Source organism: Diabrotica virgifera, chromosome 9, assembly GCF_917563875.1.
Source record: "Diabrotica virgifera virgifera chromosome 9, PGI_DIABVI_V3a".
NCBI lineage: Eukaryota > Metazoa > Arthropoda > Insecta > Coleoptera > Chrysomelidae > Diabrotica > Diabrotica virgifera.
The window spans coordinates 176711532-176728644 of record NC_065451.1 but is presented as its reverse complement, the minus strand read 5'-3'; the positions used below and the strand labels follow the sequence as shown (position 1 = coordinate 176728644).

The following is a 17113-nucleotide window of genomic DNA, read 5'->3' as shown; positions in this document are numbered from 1 at the left end:
TTTTAAAATTATAAAGAATTTTTTGGCTTATAAACAAATAGAATATCTCGGGAAATAATAAACTAAATTAAATTATAAAAACGGTATTCGAAGAACAGCGGCAGAATGCTTCTTTTAAAAAAAAACGTTTAATTATAATGAGTAGTTCCTGAGATACAACCGGTCAAAGTTGACCGGAATTTACGGCAAAGATATAAACAATAGAATCATAATTTTCAAACCATCACCTTTTTATTTTTGTCGTCTTTCTCCACACCAATTTTGATATCCTTAAAATACTCATAACATATATTATTATAATAAAAACTATCGATAATACGTGTGAAAATTGCCAAAAATAGCAAAATTCCAATCAAAAATTAGGTTCGAGAAAATGTAACCCTCAAAGTTCAAAATCGGTATAAGTTAAAAAAATGCATTTTCTCGGCTTCTCATGGAGCAATTTCCTTCATTCTTTTTTTGTTCCCAAGTAATTTGAGTAGAGCCATCGAACTAATGCATTATTAAATGTCAAACTTGCTTTTGTTTTGTTATAATAAATTAATTTATTTATTATAACACGAAATTTTAATTTGTTTAAATAAAAATTGTTTAAATAATTATACAGCTTTCAAATGAGAATATTTATGTTTTTAACTTTAAAAGGTACACTTGTAGTAAGTTTATCTAAAAAAAAGCCTACAACTGGAAAAAATGTGTAGTTTTCTGTTCTTATAAATAAATTAATCTATTATAACAAAGCAAAAGCAAGTATGACATTTATTAATGCGTTAGTTCGATGGCTCTACTCGAGTTATTAGGGAACAAAAAAAGAATGAAGGAAATTTCTCCATGGGAAGCCGAGAAAATGCATTTTTTTAACGTATACCGATTTTGAACTTTGAGGGTTACATTTTCTCCAACCTAATTTTTGATTGGAATTTTGCTATTTTTGGCAATTTTCACACGTATTATCGATAGTTTTTATTATAATAATATATGTTATGAGTATTTTAAAGATATGAAAATTGGTGTGGAGAAAGAGGACAAAAATAAAAAGGTGATGATTTGAAAATTATGATCCTATTGTTTATATCTTTGCCGTAAATTCAGGTCAACTTTGACCGATTGTATCTCAGGAACCACTCGTCATAATTAAACGTTTTTTCTTTTAAAAGAAGAGTTCTGCCGCTGTCTCTCGAATACCGTTTTCACAATTTAATTTAGTTTAATATTTCCCGAGATATTCTATTTGTTTATAAGCCAAAAAATTGTTTATAATTTTAAAATATTCCTGAGGCCGCTTAAATAGTCCAATTTCAATTCTGTAAAGTACATTAGATGGGTATAGTGTCTTTTTATGAAAAAATCATAGTTATTCTTATTCATCATAATTATTGTCGTCATTATAGCGACCGTAAATTTTTAATTAACAATTCAATTGTTGCTAAACTGTTTATTCAATTTCCATGAGCTTCTGGAATTATAATCTATACGAAAAGGGCTTTTACATTACCAAGTTATTTAAATATTGATTATAAATTACTTATCTAAAATTTTAGTTGAAAATTAAAGATTTTGTTGGAAAAACCCGCTGTTTCCGGGGAAAGTTTTCGTCAAACTGAATCGGGAAAAACACGTCTCTGTGCAGAATTTAATTGTGGTCAATTTTTATTTGGGTGTTTTTGGTGTAAAGTTAAAATCTTTGGAGTTATAGAGCAAAAATTGAAAAAAACACGATTTTCGGGCGCCATTTTGTTTATAAAAAAAGTAGCACACTATCTGCGGACTTTGCATACCTATATTATTAATACATACAATAATAAGATTCGATTCCAGCAATAAAATTGCTGGTAAATAACTTTTCCTTGTATTTTGCTAATTAGCCCAGAGTATAAGTCAATTATTATTACTGAAGGTGTCACCTAACTTTATCTGCAAAAATCCGAATGCCACCTCGCACATGAAAACATAGACGTTTTTTCACAGATCCTTACTGGTCTATTTACTGATCTTTTTATATGTATGAGGTTTTTCTCTAGTGTGCGTTCTCAAATGTCTTTTCAAGTCACTTGTACTACGAAACTGTTTTAAGCAAGTTTCACACTTATGTGGTTTTTCTCCAGTGTGTACTCTAAAATGTCTTTTCAAAATATTCTTTTTACATAACTGCTTAAAACAAATCTCACACCCGTGAGGTAGTTCTATTTATTTATTTATTGTTAATAAACGGGGCAAGCCCATTGACAAATAATATACAATAAGATACATTTACAAACATTACAAATACTAAATAAAATACAAAATCATAAAATAAATATGTACATAGAATTACAATTAAATTTAACGCTTCAGAGATTGTTGAAAGGCACTTAAGGACAAGTTAAAAAAATCCGTCTCATGAGACAACCGATTAGCATGAGCAAGAAGTTTGACCAGACCTCTATTCACAGAATAATTAGTTCGACGAAAAGGAATATGAAATAGTGTATTCTCACGAAGGACACGGGAAGGAATGTTGAAATAAACCAATTGAAGCAGTTCAGGTGAATGTATCATTCCGTTAACCAATTTAAAAGTGAAGATGAGATCGAAATTAACTCGTCTAGTAGACAGTAAGTAAGTTCTAAGTATCTCATCATATCAGAATATGAATTGTTCTTGTTCTGATATTGTTCTGATACTGACATATGAATGATATTGACATATGAATATGAAATTGTTCCTTTCAAGAGAAGGTTCAACTTTACTAAAGCAAAATGGGAAAAATTCTCTGAAGCATTGGATCAAGAAGTTTCCCAGCTAGAACCTTGCCCTGATTCATACGATAAATTTGTGGGAATCGTAAAGCAAGTATCACGGAAATTTATCCCTAGAGGTTGTCGAACTGAGTACATAGCGGGGCTCAATGAAGAATCTAAACCCCTACTTAAAAGATACGAACAGCTATATGAAGAAGACCCTTTCTCGGAAGCGACAATACAGGCTGGGGAGGAAATGTTGCATGCGATATCTGCCAACAGAACGGAAAGGTGGTGCAAGCTGGTCACGAGTCTGGACATGAAACAAAACAGCAGACGTGCCTGGAAGCTTATTCGGAATCTTGGCAACGATCCCGCTGCTCCGGCAGTCAACATGACAGAAGTCACACCCGATCAGATAGCCCATCATCTTCTAATGAACGGTAAGACGAGATCAAGAAAGAACAAGGTGAGAGCTCAACGGAATATCGACGAAGAAAGAGATGTTCTAGGTACCTCTTTTTGTCTAGAGGAGATGAGAGGCGCGATCCATCAAATGAAAGATTATAAAGCGGCTGGCCTGGACGACATACGAACACAGCAAATAAAGAACTTTGGACTAAAAACCGTAGAGTGGCTCGTAAAAATGATGAATTGCTGCATCCGTACATTACAAATCCCCAAAATCTGGAGAAAAGCTAGAGTGGTAGCCCTCTTAAAACCAGGGAAGGATCCGGCGGATACAAAGAGTTTTAGACCTGTATCTCTCTTGTGCCACCTTTTCAAGGCCTTTGAAAGAATGACTTGGGCGTCGAAACGTTAATAAAATCATTTTTAGGTAAAATTGTGGCTTATTTCCCATTTGAATATACTTGATTTGAAAGAATGATACTGAACCGGATCGCAGAATATGTGGAGACTAAAATTATTCCAGAACAAGCAGGATTCAGGGCCGGAAAGTGCTGCTGCAGTCAAATTCTTAATCTCACCCAACATATTGAAGATGGTTTTGAACGGAAGGAAATAACAGGAGTAGCGTTCATAGACCTAACTGCCGCCTATGATACAGTTAACCATCAACGGCTACTCGCAAAACTCTACGAAACTACAAAGGATTTCCGACTAACAAGGTTAGTGAAATGTCTCCTCCAGAATAGACGCTTCTACGTAACGCTCCAGTCCAAGAACAGTCGGTGGAGGGACCAAAAAAATGGGCTACCACAGGGAAGTGTCCTCGCGCCGATTCTATACAACATATACACATACACCAACGACCAACCCATACACCAACAAACAAGGCAATTTATTTAAGCTGATGATACAGCGGTGGCAGCTCAGGGAAGAACCTTCAATGAAGTCGAAGTGAAACTGACAGATGCCCTGGGAGACTTAGCTCTATACTATGATAAAAACCATCTGAAACCCAATCCCACAAAAACCCAGGTATGTGCTTTCCACCTGAGAAACAAGCATGCCCGAAGGTCGCTGGAGGTGGAATGGCGTGGTCAGATGCTGGAACACAACAAGACGCCAAAATACCTTGGCGTCCGTCTGGATAAAACTCTGTCTTACCGATACCACTGTCAAGATGTCAAGAAGAAAGTAAGTGCCAGAAATAATATCATCCGCAAGTTAACTAATACAAAATGGGGAGCACAACCACACACTCTCCGCACTTCCGCCTTGGCATTATGTTTTTCGGCCGCGGAGTTTGGAGCACCAGTATGGACAAACTCTGCTCACGCAAAGAACGTCGACGTGACTCTAAATGAAACGGTCCGTATAATATCGGGTTGCCTGAAACCGACACCTATCGAAGAGGTATACCCCATTGCTGGAATTGCTCCACCACTTATCAGGAGGAAGGTCGCGTCAGAGGTAGAACGGAAAAAGCAGGAGACGGACCGAAGACACCCCTTACATGACCACCAAACTCAGCCAAGCAGACTAAGATCTCGGAAAAGCTTCCTGAAAACATCAAGATCCATCCCCGAAGCGCCAGAGACGCGCCGAATACACCTATGGCAAGCGTCAGCTACCGCGACACATTTTCCTCCCTCAGAGGAAATGGCTGCTGGACACAATTTACCGTATCCGACCTGGAAAGCGCTAAACAGACTAAGAACCGGCGTTTCACGTTGTGCTAGTAACCTGAAAAAATGGGGATACCAGGATTACGATACCTGCGACTGTGGCGCGGTTCAGACCAGCCGGCATCTACTATCATGCACAGAGATGAGAGAGACCTGCACAGAACAAGACTTAATTATAGCAAATGACAGGGCCATCTATGTGGCCAACCATTGGAAATACAGAATTTAAAGTTGTTGCTGTTCCGGACACGGAAAGTAAGTAAGTAAGAATATGAATAAGGACTGTAATTTAAAGGCACCTTGCATAAAGAACTGTCTTTGCACTCTCTCCAACTTTTGAACAGAGGATTGGACAAAGGGAGACCAAATTATAGTGGAATTTTTAAGTTGAGATCGGACCAGAGCACTGTATAAAATTCTCAGCGAAGAAATGTTATGAAAATCCTTTGTATGCCTCTTAATAAGCCCTAGCTACCTAAGAGCCTCATTACAAATAAAATCAATATGCAAATTAAAGGATGTCTCTCTGAAAAATGACACCAAGATCATTGACGCCAGTGACTCTCTCAATCAAAAAACCATCCAAATTGTAATCAAAATCTACCATTTCCACTGATCGATGAAACTGGATAACCTAACACTTGTCACGATTAATGACTAATCTGTTATTATCACACCAATTCGCAAATAAGTCGAGAGATTTCTGTAGCCTAGCAGAGTGATCCCGAACAGAACAAAACAACTTTATGTCATCGGCATATGCCAACACTTCGCAGTCAGTCAATGATTTAAGGGCATCGTCAATAAAAACTGTAAACAATAAAGGTCCCAAGTGGCACCCCTGAGGCACTCCTGAGAGTAGAAAATACTCATTAGAAGTGAAACCATTCAGTTTGACATATAAAGACCTGTCCCGCAAGTAAGTTTTCAACCAGCAAAGAAGTTGACCACTCACACCAAAACATTCCAATTTATGCAATAAAAGGCAATGATCTACCTTATCGAACGCTTTGGACATATCAGTATAAATGGAGTCCACCTGTAAACCGTCCACGAAAGCATTTACAATATGATCCGTGTAAAGAAGAAGGTTGGTCGAAATAGAACGGCCATGCAGAAAACCATGTTGAGCAGTATGTAGTTGAATATTCAAATTATCCGTCAAGAAATCAGTTAACAGGGCTTCAAAAATCTTAGGAATGGCAGAAAGAATTGTTATGGAACGATAATTACAAACAAATGACTTATTACCAGATTTGTGTATGGGTTTCACATAGGCTTTCTTAAACTGTGATGGAAAATGGCCCTCTGCCAGGGATCTGTTAAACATAAGCCATAATGGTCTACACAAAAAAAATGAACAATTCCTTAAAAACAAGTTCGATATCATATTAGGGCCAGGGCCTTTACTAGTATCAAGATTATAGTGTATTAAGTATAAAAGAGTGAATAAGGCAGCGATTTCTATCAGATGGATCAGTGTATGGGTTTCACATACTCTTTCTTAAACTGTGATGGAAAATGGCCCTCTGCCAGGGATCTGTTAAACATAAGCCATAATGGTCTGCACAAAAAAAAATGAACAATTCCTTAAAAACAAGTTCGATATCATATTAGGGCCAGGACCTCTATTTTTGACCCTTCGCTTCGTTATCGAACGTATTCGCTTTGTATCTGTTTAGTGTACAGATAGCGAATGATCGATAACGAAGCGAAGGGTCAAAAATCGAGGTCCTGGGCCTTTACTAGTATCAAGATTATAGTGTATTATGTATAAAAGAGTGAATAAGGCAGCGATTGCTATCAGATGGATCAACCCAGTCATCAGGGTAAGATGTGAAAGTATTATAGACAGTGCTGAAGAAGGTGGCGAAAGCATCAACAAATGACTGAGGCTCACCATAGACAGAATCATTTAACTTCATACAACCAGGAATATCAAAATTACTCCGCATAGAATTAACCAACCTCCAAAACGGTTTTATATTACCATTAAGTAATTCTTCAGTTTTTAATGAAGCCTTGGAAGGACAATGTGGAGTTCGAATCGGGGGAGAAACTATTAACAACATCAGATATGCAGACGACATCGCGATCATGGCTGAAAATATCGAAGATCTTCAATTCCTTATAGATCGAGTCACTAGAGAATGCTCCAATAACGGACTTAACATAAATGCAACAAAGACAAAGTTACTTGTGGTTAGTAAACAAGACGTCGGCCCTATGCAACTAATTGTCAGTAATGAATCAATAACAAAAGTTAACCATTTTAAATACCTAGGATGTTGGATAAACGAGACACTAAATCCGGATGAAGAAATTAAAACTCGTATAGAAATTGCAAGAGGAGCATTTATGAAACTTAGATCTATTCTGAGCAACTCTCAGCTGAACTTACAACTAAGAATTAAGTTCCTAAAATGTTATGTGTATCCTGTATTACTATATGGATGTGAAACTTGGATCATGAAGGTTAACATGATGAACAAATTAGAAGCCTTTGAGATGTGGTCGTATCGTAGAATGCTCAGAATATCTTGGGTTCAACGCATTTCAAACAGAGAAGTCTTAAACAGAGTAGGTCAAGGCGAAGGTGACTTAATGAAGATGATAAAAAAGAGAAAACTTGAATATCTGGGGCATATAATGAGAGGTAGCAGATACAGGATGCTGCAGTTAATACTCAATGGAAAGATCGACGGAAAAAGAGGAATTGGTCGAAAGAAATATTCATGGCTCCGAAACCTTCGTCAATGGACTGGCTTATCAGCAGATCAATTGTTACATGCCGCACAAGATCGAGAACGATATCGGCAAATTGTTATGGAAGCTACCCGCGCCTAAAAATTTGGGCACGGTACTTAAATAAGAAGAATTCCTCAGTACTTTCAACAAACTCCGCATAACAATCTCTACTCCTCTGCTTACACAATGCTCTCAGAGTACAGAAATCGTCATAATCGTCACAACAACCTGTCTTTTTAAATCTGGCGTTATAGGATTTTTTCAATGAGACAAGATGCTTCAATTCGCCATCAAACCATATAGGGAATGTGCTATTCCTGACAGTGATTGAAGGAACATACTGGTTTATACAACCATACATAGCATGATACAAGGCATCCACACATTCTTCTGCATTCAAGTTCGGAAATAAGTAACTGAATCGTAAGTAAAATAAGTAACTTTCTTTTGTTATTCCCCTGTGTGAACTGTCATATGAACTCTTAATTGATATTTATGAGCGAACTGCTTAAAACAAATCTCGCACCTGTATGTTTTTTCCCCAGTATGCACTCTCAAATGTTTTTCAAAGTACCTGCTTCGCTAAATTGTTTAAGACAAATTTCACACTTTTGTAAGATGTTTCTCCAGTGTGCACTTTTAAATGTCTTTTTAATGCATGCTTCACCACTTTCTTTAAAAACATAAAGCTGCAACATCATTTGAGGATTTTAAATTATTGTGTACAAATTAAGAGCACTAATTTTTATCTCCTGCAAAGCAAAGTGAAAGTGACTTCCGCCCTTTCAATTCTAACGCACAGACTTGTAGATGTTTCTCCAGTGTGCACTTTTAAATGTCTTTTTAATTTACCTGCTCCACTAAACTCCTTAAAACAAATTTCACACTTGTTAGGTTTTTCTCCAGTGTGTATTCTTGAATGCTCTTTTATAGTACATGCTCTAGGAAATTGCTTAAAACAAATTTCACACTTGTGAAGTTTTTCTCCTGTATGAACTGTCATGTGAACAGTTAATTGATATTTATGAGCAAATTGCTTAAAACAAATCTCGCACTTTAAGGTTTTTCTCCAGTGTGCCTTCTTAAATGTTTTTTGAAATTACCTGCATGACTAAATTGCTTACAACAAATTTCACACTTGTGAGTTTTTTCCCCAGTGTGCACTCTTAAATGCCGTTTTAAAGTACCAGCTTGACTAAATTGCTTAAAACAAATTTCACACTTGTGAGGTTTTTCTCCTTTGTGCACTCTCAAATGCTCTTTCAAATTACCTGCTTGACTAAATTGCTTAAAACAAATTTCACACTTGTGAGGTTTTTCTCCAGTGTGTACTCTTAAATGCTCTTTTAAAGTACCTGCTCGACTAAATTGCTTAAAACAAATTTCACACTTGTGAGGTTTTTCCCTAGTGTGCACTCTCAAATGTTCTTTCAAATGACCTGCATGACTAAATTGCTTAAAACAAATTTCACACTTAGAAAGTTCTTCTCCAGTATGTACTCTCAAATGTGTTTTTAAGCTAGATGCATAGTTAAACTGCTTAAAACAAATTTCACACTTGTGAGGTTTTTCTCCAGTGTGTATTCTTGAATGCTCTTTTAAAGTATATGCTCTAGGAAATTGCTTAAAACAAATTTCACACTCGTGAAGTTTTTCTCCTGTATGAACTGTCATGTGAACAGTTAATTGACATTTATGAGCAAACTGCTTAAAACAAATCTCGCACTTGTAAGGTTTTTCTCCAGTGTGTACTCTTAAATGCTGTTTTAAAGTACATGCTTGACTAAATTGCATAAAACAAATTTCACACTTGTGAGGTTTTTCTCCAGTGTGTACTCTTAAATGCTCTTTTAAAGTACCTGCTTGACTAAATTGCTTAAAACAAATTTCACACTTGTGAGGTTTTTCCCCAGTGTGCACTCTCAAATGTGTTTTCAAAGAACATGCTTGACTAAATTGCTTAAAACAAATTTCACACTTAGGAAGTTCTTCTCCGGTATGTACTCTCAAATGTGTTTTTAAGCTACATGCGTGGTTAAACTGCTTAAAACAAATTTCACACTTGTGAGGTTTTTCTCCAGTGTGTACTCTTAAATGCTCTTTTAAAGTACCTGCTTGACTAAATTGCTTAAAACAAATTTCACACTTGTGAGGTTTTTCTCCAGTGTGTACTCTTAAGTGCTGTTTTAAAGTACCTGCTCGACTAAATTGCTTAAAACAAATTTCACACTTGTGAGGTTTTTCCCCAGTGTGTACTTTCAAATGACCTGCTCGATTAAATTGCTTAAAAGAAATTTCACACTTGTGAGATTTTTCTCCAGTGTGCCTTCTTAAATGTTCTTTCAAATGACCTGCTTGACTAAATTGCTTAAAACAAATTTCACACTTGTGAGGTTTTTCCCCAGTGTGCACTCTCAAATGCGCTTTCAAATTACCTGCTTTACTAAATTGCTTAAAACAAATTTCACACTTGTGAGGTTTTTCTCCAGTGTGTATTCTTGAATGCTCTTTTGAAGTACATGCTCTAGGAAATTGCTTAAAACAAATTTCACACTCGGAAAGTTTTTCTCCTGTATGAACTGTCATGTGAACAGTTAATTGATATTTATGGGCAAACTGCTTAAAACAAATCTCGCACTTGTAAGGTTTTTCCGTAGTGTGCACTCTCAAATGTTCTTTCAAATGACCTGCTTGACTAAATTGCTTAAAACAAATTTCACACTTGTGAGGTTTTTCCCCAGTGTGCACTCTCAAATGCGCTTTCAAATTACCTGCTTTACTAAATTGCTTAAAACAAATTTCACACTTGTGAGGTTTTTCCCCAGTGTGCACTCTCAAATGCTCTTTCAAATTACCTGCTTTACTAAATTGCTTAAAACAAATTTCACATTTATAAAACCTATCGCCAGTTACAACTGTCACATTTTTATTTAATGTTTTCCCTTGAGTATGTCGAGTCACATCATTTCCTTGGTAAGACGAATCTTCAATGAGTTTCTCCGTAATCTCCATTTTATTTTCATTTTGAAGATATCCTAAAATACAAACCAACTATAATTTACTTTATTTATTTATTATACGGGATAACCCCATTAACAGTTACAAATTACATACAATATAAGTTAGGATTAAAACATAAATAATTAGGGGAGGGAAGGGTGAAGTGAAATAGTGGGGTAAAGCGAAATAGCTCGTTTTCAAATTCTTCCGCAAACGAAGTCATCACTGTTTACAATCCAATCGGTGTTTAGAAGTAGTACGCGACTAGTAGTATATCGACCATTTTGTACCGGTCGTTTGTCGATATTATTGAAAATATCACTGTTTATACATTCTTGGGCGACCGTTTGTAAAATCTGTAGGTGTGTGTAATTGATAATTCTTTTATCTTATTTAACTAAACATATTTTTGAAAGCAACACACAAAAGCAATCATACTTAACATTCTTTTATATAAAATATAGATTGTTCGGATAGGGTTAAAAATTTTTACTGGACATGTTTGTTTTTAAATCCATTTGGGGTAATGTGAAATGTTAATAGATGGGGCAAAGTGAAATATCGTTTCACTTTGTCCCACATGTAATTATACTTGATTGCCACCATTAACAAGGAACATCTGTATTTCCAGGTGTAAAATGCGAAATTATAAACGAAAAACGACCTAACAACAATAGTCTGTGGAGTCAATGACATCTGGAATCAGATATCTTTGCGAACGGGCATCCTTTGCCAAAATCAAGCTGCTATGCAACACGGAATATCTGTTGCTATGTTAAATCGGAGGATTAAATCCGAAAAAAAATTTAGGAAGAAGCGCCAATTAAGAAGCTAGGCCGATTTCAAATCGTACTCTAGACTATTTCACTTTACCCAACCATGCGGGGCAAAGTGAAAAAAAAACAATGCCTGACAAACCCTCGCATTACAAAAAATTTACTGTCTCCATTTAATTTATATTTCGACATATTGATCTTAAAAGCTACTGTAATAAGATATGTTTTTTACAAAATTCCATTTTGAAAATTGTAAAATGTAATTAATTTCAAAGTTGAGCTATTTCACTTTACCCTACTCTCCCCTACCTATATTATAGTATAAAATCAAAACAATACTATCAAAAGTTACATTCAAAAAGTTCACTACATACTAAAACACACAAAATACAAAAAACAATCAACTGTACCAATATACATAATATCACAAATAGCCCAGTAAATGAACGGGAAATACGACGATACCGTGTAATTTTCAGGGGCAACTCCGAATTGAATGAAAATTTGGATTTAGATTCTACTTACCCTCCACTTCAAAGTTGAAATTGTTCCGTTGGTTGCTTTTACTTGTGGGGTGACATTCACCCCTTCTCGGAGGTGAAAAAACATACGTTCAAAATAAGACCGGAAATGGATAAATTGACTGATTTTAAGCAACTTTTGTTCTTTAGAGTTTTTTATGTAAGTCATACTTTTTGAGTTATTTGCGATTGAAAATGTTTATTTTTTAACATAAAAAAACTACGTTTTCAAACGGTTTTTCGCAAATAACTCAAAAAGTAAAGATTTGATCGGAAAAAATAACCTGAGCAAAAGTGTAGTTTATAAGAAACCGAAAAAACTGTGTATCAGTAAAGTCTATCAATCGAGTAAAAACAAAGTTGTAGCTCATGAAAAATACGTTCTTATTCGTCTAATTCAAAATCGAATATTTCAAGGTGAAATCACCGAAAAATTAAGCACTTTTCGGGAAAACCCCATTCAAACTTTTTTAAAGAGTTTTTAAAAAGCTTTATTTTAATTGGTATGCTTCTTTTCATGAGCATTTTTCAGTGCGTCACAAATGATAGAAAAAAAAGGTAAGTCCGTGATAATATACATTTTAGTGACATGACATTTTAGTTAAATCTGACAGTTGTCAAATTTTATTTGCAATTTGGCATAACAACAAATCAATTGTCTTTATTGCATTTATAAAATGGTATTTTCTTTGATTTGTAAAGTCTTTTAAATTGTTCAGGTTATATTCGTAGATATATATATATATCGGGTGTTCTACAGCATTCGCCGTTTCCCGCATCCTATTCGCCATGCTTTTCGGTCACGAATATCTTCCTCGTTGAGTTGTCTACTGTTCATTGCTTTCTCTACATCTTGTATCCATGTTCTCTTCGGTCTGCCTCTTTTTCTTCTCTCGGGTGGTACATACTGGATCATTTTCTTGGGCCATCTTGTTGGTCCCATTCTCTGGACATGCCCGTACCATATTAATCTTTTTTGTTCTATTCTGTCTATAATATCCTTTTCTACTTCCATTCTTTCTTTTATTTCTTCGTTTGGGATATGCTGCAGTTTAGATATTCTGCAGCTTCTTCTAAGCGCGTCCATTTCTAAAGCTTGAAGTCTTTTATTTTGTCGGTCTTTTACTTCCCACACTTCCGAGTTGTACAGGACAATTCCTTCCACGATAGTTTGGTAGATTTTTTCTTTGTCTGATTTTGCAGTCCTGTACTCCACCAAATGCCATTTAGCTGTTTTATAGCTTTTCTTCCTTGGCTTATTCGATATTCTATATCTTGATCGCATGTGGAGTTTTTGTCAAAAATTGAACCTAGATATTTAAATTCATCACATCCTTTTATGTATTCCCCTTCTAATTCTAAGTCTTCAGTATCACCTCCGACTACAAGGTATTCAGTTTTCTCCATGCTCATTTCCAAACCCCATTTTTGGTACTCCTCTTTCAATTTTCTAATCATATTCAATATTCGTAGATATATTATATAATTCGCAAATTATTTCATTTTCGATTATAGCGCCATCTATTGACAACTAGAATAAATGTTATAAATGTCACCGACGAAATGTAATCACCGACGTGCGTTTTTTTTCTGTCACATACAATTTAATGTGTTAGAAAGAAATCGAAAAACTGTGACGCACTGAAAAATCCTCATGAGAAAAAGCATAATAAAAGTTTCTAGCATTAAAAATAAGCGAGTTACGCTCAAAATAAAGTTGGCCCTCTTTTTGAAGTTATTCTTCTTTAGACGCGATTGAGAGTAAAATTTTTCATAAATCTGCGCGCATGCGCATACAGACAGTCTGTTGTTCGTTTCTAATCTTTCAAGATAGTATCTGTATCAGCGCAAATAAGTCATTAAAAGAATATATTAGTAGTAAATGTATTATCTATGTCGGTTCGCTAAACTCAGACGCAACTGGCTAGATATTTTAGTCGATAATTTTTTTGCTTTTTGCCAATTTTGCAAAAATTGGCAAAATTACTAACTAATTAGTGATTATTAACTATTTAGTAATTATTTTTTGCCAATTTTACTAAAATTGGCAAAATTACCGACTAAAATATCTAGAAAGTTGCGTCTGAGTTTAGCGAACAGACTATATTATAATTTTTGTGTCTTTGAATTTCTCTTCTTCTGTAGTAAGATAATAAAATATGTAGGTATAACATTTTTATTACGATACCACTCAATATATTTGTCACCGTGTTGTACAAGAATTCATCTGTACTTATTAGATATCTTTTAAAACACCCTTTAATTATCTACGTTAATTTCTTTCAATTATTTAAATGTTATCATAAACAAATATCTTTCGTTACATAAATATTATTGACCTAGATTGTGAGGAGTAGTTATACATACAGTCACGGTCGGTGTTTACTATAAACACCTTTCAGGGTCGCCGCTGACTCGGCACTTTCAAATATACTTATACAATCAAAACATAGTAAGGGATTCCACATTCCACATTCGTCATTATACTTTCTTAGACGTAAGATTATTCATATTAAAATAGTATCATCTCCACTCCGCGAGACGACGTCGCGTAGCTTGCTACCAGCTTATACACAAGTATAATAAAACAACTTAAGCAGTGATACGACTATTAATCATTCCACCCCTCGGATAAGGGATAAGGGTGGTTAACCCCTCGTTAACCACCCTTACCGGGAGAAGATGGTCCTAGTAACCCTGGACTATTATATGGCGATCTAGACCAGACGAGAGCTGATGGATCAAGGATGGGAGGAAAGTCATCCAAAGACGAAGTCCAAGAGAATGGAGTGGTGAACAGCAACTTCATCGTCAACAACAAGGACATTAAGCTAGACACAGAGGTACAGGTACTTCTTTATATCATCACGACGGTTCTGATCATGAGACTGGCATGGTCACTATGGAAGACACATCGCAGGAACCTCAAGAGGAACATTCATCGAGGATTGGCGAGATCTACAGCGAACATTGACGTTTAAAAGTGGTGAGTCTATATTTTGTTCTTATGGTATTTCCACGATATTTCATAACAAATGAATAGTATAGCAGTAATGTAAGGTATATTTCTAGTATTTTTATCTATTTATTTTTAATTATCTTTATGGGTATTATTGGAATTTTTTTTTATCACAAATATTAAAGTTATTCACATGGCATATTACCATTATTATTTGAGGTATATATTATTTATATTATTCATTACGAGGGTACATTTTTGCAATTTTTTTTTTATGATTTTAATATTTGCTATCGTAAATATACACTATAAATATAAATATACGATATAAATATATAACAAATATACGCTATATGCATAATACATTTACATTATTATTCTAACTACTTATTTACAAGGGTTAATATGACGTTATTTATTATTGAACTTTTATTTATTATTATTGCAATTTTTTTACATATTTTTTACCATATATTGACGTATTATTTTATCTCGTTATTTTTTTTACTATATATCTATATACTACATATCTATATACACCGTAAGACTATCGAATTTATATTTTCGATAAGAAGTGCAGGAACTGAGGATAGAAAAATTATGTATAAATGAGTAGCAACAAAGTTACTTGGGAAGATTTTGTCAAAATAGTTGAGGAAATTGCGCAAGAAGTAGGAAGACAAAGCAGAAGGGTCTTAAAGAAAAAAGTACCGAAATCTAAGGACATACAGGAAGAAGTAACGACACAGCTAATTAAATCTTATAACAAGTTCGCGCACTTAACTAAGAAAAACTGGGAAGCACTTTCGGACAAACAGAGGGAAGCGTGCAACAAATATTTTGGAAAAATCAGAGACAAAGTTATACGCTCATTTCAAGCAGTAAATGTAAGAACAGTGGTTCCAAATTCAATACATTTTTATTATGATACCACTCAATCTATTTGTCACCGTGTTGTGTAATTATATCCGAAACTTACGTGTCAATTACAGGAGATTCGGTGGCCTAGTTGTTGAGCGTTCGGTCAGAGATCGAAACGTCCCGGGTTCCAATCCTGGACGATTAATTTTTTTTATTTTTGGTTGTTTTAATAAAAATTTTTTGAAAGTGGTAGATAAGAAAGTTTGTTTAATATTTAAATAGAATACAAATAACCTGTTAAGTATATTTACTTCGTTAAAATTATATAATAGGAGAATAACTTCGTACGTGCGTACAAAGTACACACATTCTTTTTTTTTGGTAAAAAAATCATGAAAATCTTCCCGTGTTTAGCTCCCCAAATGAAATTATTCGCTACCGCTTTACAAACAATTTACTTACCTATCTATTTTTTATATGATGTGTCAGTATCACTGGTTTAAAATGCTTTTTTTGAAAGGGTTATAGTTGAAAAAGCTTGAAAGGGTCACTAATCACGAGTGTATGCAAATTTTGAACAGACATATCTTAACCAATTTTTGTCTTACGGAAGAACCAAATGAAACTAGCATATTTTAATAGCAAAACCTACATTTTTTTACTCTTTAAGATTTTTCTTATCACTAATACTTTTTAAGTTATATTGAAAAAAGGAAATTTTTCAAAAAATTATCTTTACTATAAAACCAATTTTTTTAAAAAATAAGCACTTTAAACCAATCAAACTTACAGATCCTATAAAAAATACACATACAGTTAAAATAAATGGTAAAGCGGTAACAATTAATTTTATTTAGGGGCCAACTATTTTTTTCAGTGTAACTCGTTTATTTTTGATGCTAGAAACTTCTGTAAAAAACAAATGTAAAGCTTTTTTAGATAGTTTAAAAATGTTAATAAGCTTTTCCCGAAAAGTGCTTAATTTTTCGGTGATTTCGCGTTGAAGTATTCGATTTGGAATTAGACGAATAAGAACGTATTTTTCATGAGCTACAACTTTGCTTTTAGTCAATTTATAGACTTTACTGATACACCATTCTTTTGTTTTTTTTATAAGCTACACTTTTGCTAAGAATATATTTTCGATAAAATATTTACTTTTTGAGTTATTTGCGAAAAACGGTCTGAAAACGTTTTTTTTTTGTTGAAAAATCTACATTTTCAATCGCGAATAACTCGACTTACGTAAAAAACTTTATAGAACGAAAGTTGCTTATATTCTGTCAATTTATCCATTTCCGGGCTTATTTTAAACACGCGTTTTTCACCCCCTGTGATGGGGTGACTGTCACCCCCCAAGTAAAAGCAACCAACGGCACAAATTCAACTTTGAAGTGGTGGGTAAATAGAACCTAAATCCACATTTTCATGCAAT

At 34.5% G+C, this 17113-nt stretch overlaps 1 protein-coding gene and 1 long non-coding RNA gene across 24 annotated transcripts in view; one reads left to right on the top strand and one right to left on the bottom strand.

Annotated features, from left to right (window-relative positions):
- Positions 1 to 7634: 7634 nt before the first annotated feature.
- Positions 7635 to 17113, bottom strand: part of LOC126891978 (zinc finger protein 845-like) — a 151081-nt gene continuing 141602 nt past the window's right edge. For 16 of the 17 annotated variants that reach the window (XM_050661340.1, XM_050661346.1, XM_050661351.1 and 13 more), the window contains one exon: positions 7635 to 10596. In XM_050661340.1, the coding sequence (XP_050517297.1) occupies positions 8618 to 10596 (1979 nt within the window). In that variant the 3' untranslated portion in view covers positions 7635 to 8617. The remainder of the gene's footprint in view (positions 10597 to 17113) is intronic. The other variant, XM_050661344.1, reaches the window with a different exon arrangement.
- The window catches only part of LOC126891985 (uncharacterized), a 167250-nt gene continuing 158939 nt past the window's right edge, over positions 8803 to 17113 (top strand). For all 7 annotated transcript variants that reach the window (XR_007700639.1, XR_007700634.1, XR_007700635.1 and 4 more), the window contains exon 1: positions 8803 to 8874. This is a non-coding gene — a long non-coding RNA (uncharacterized LOC126891985). The remainder of the gene's footprint in view (positions 8875 to 17113) is intronic.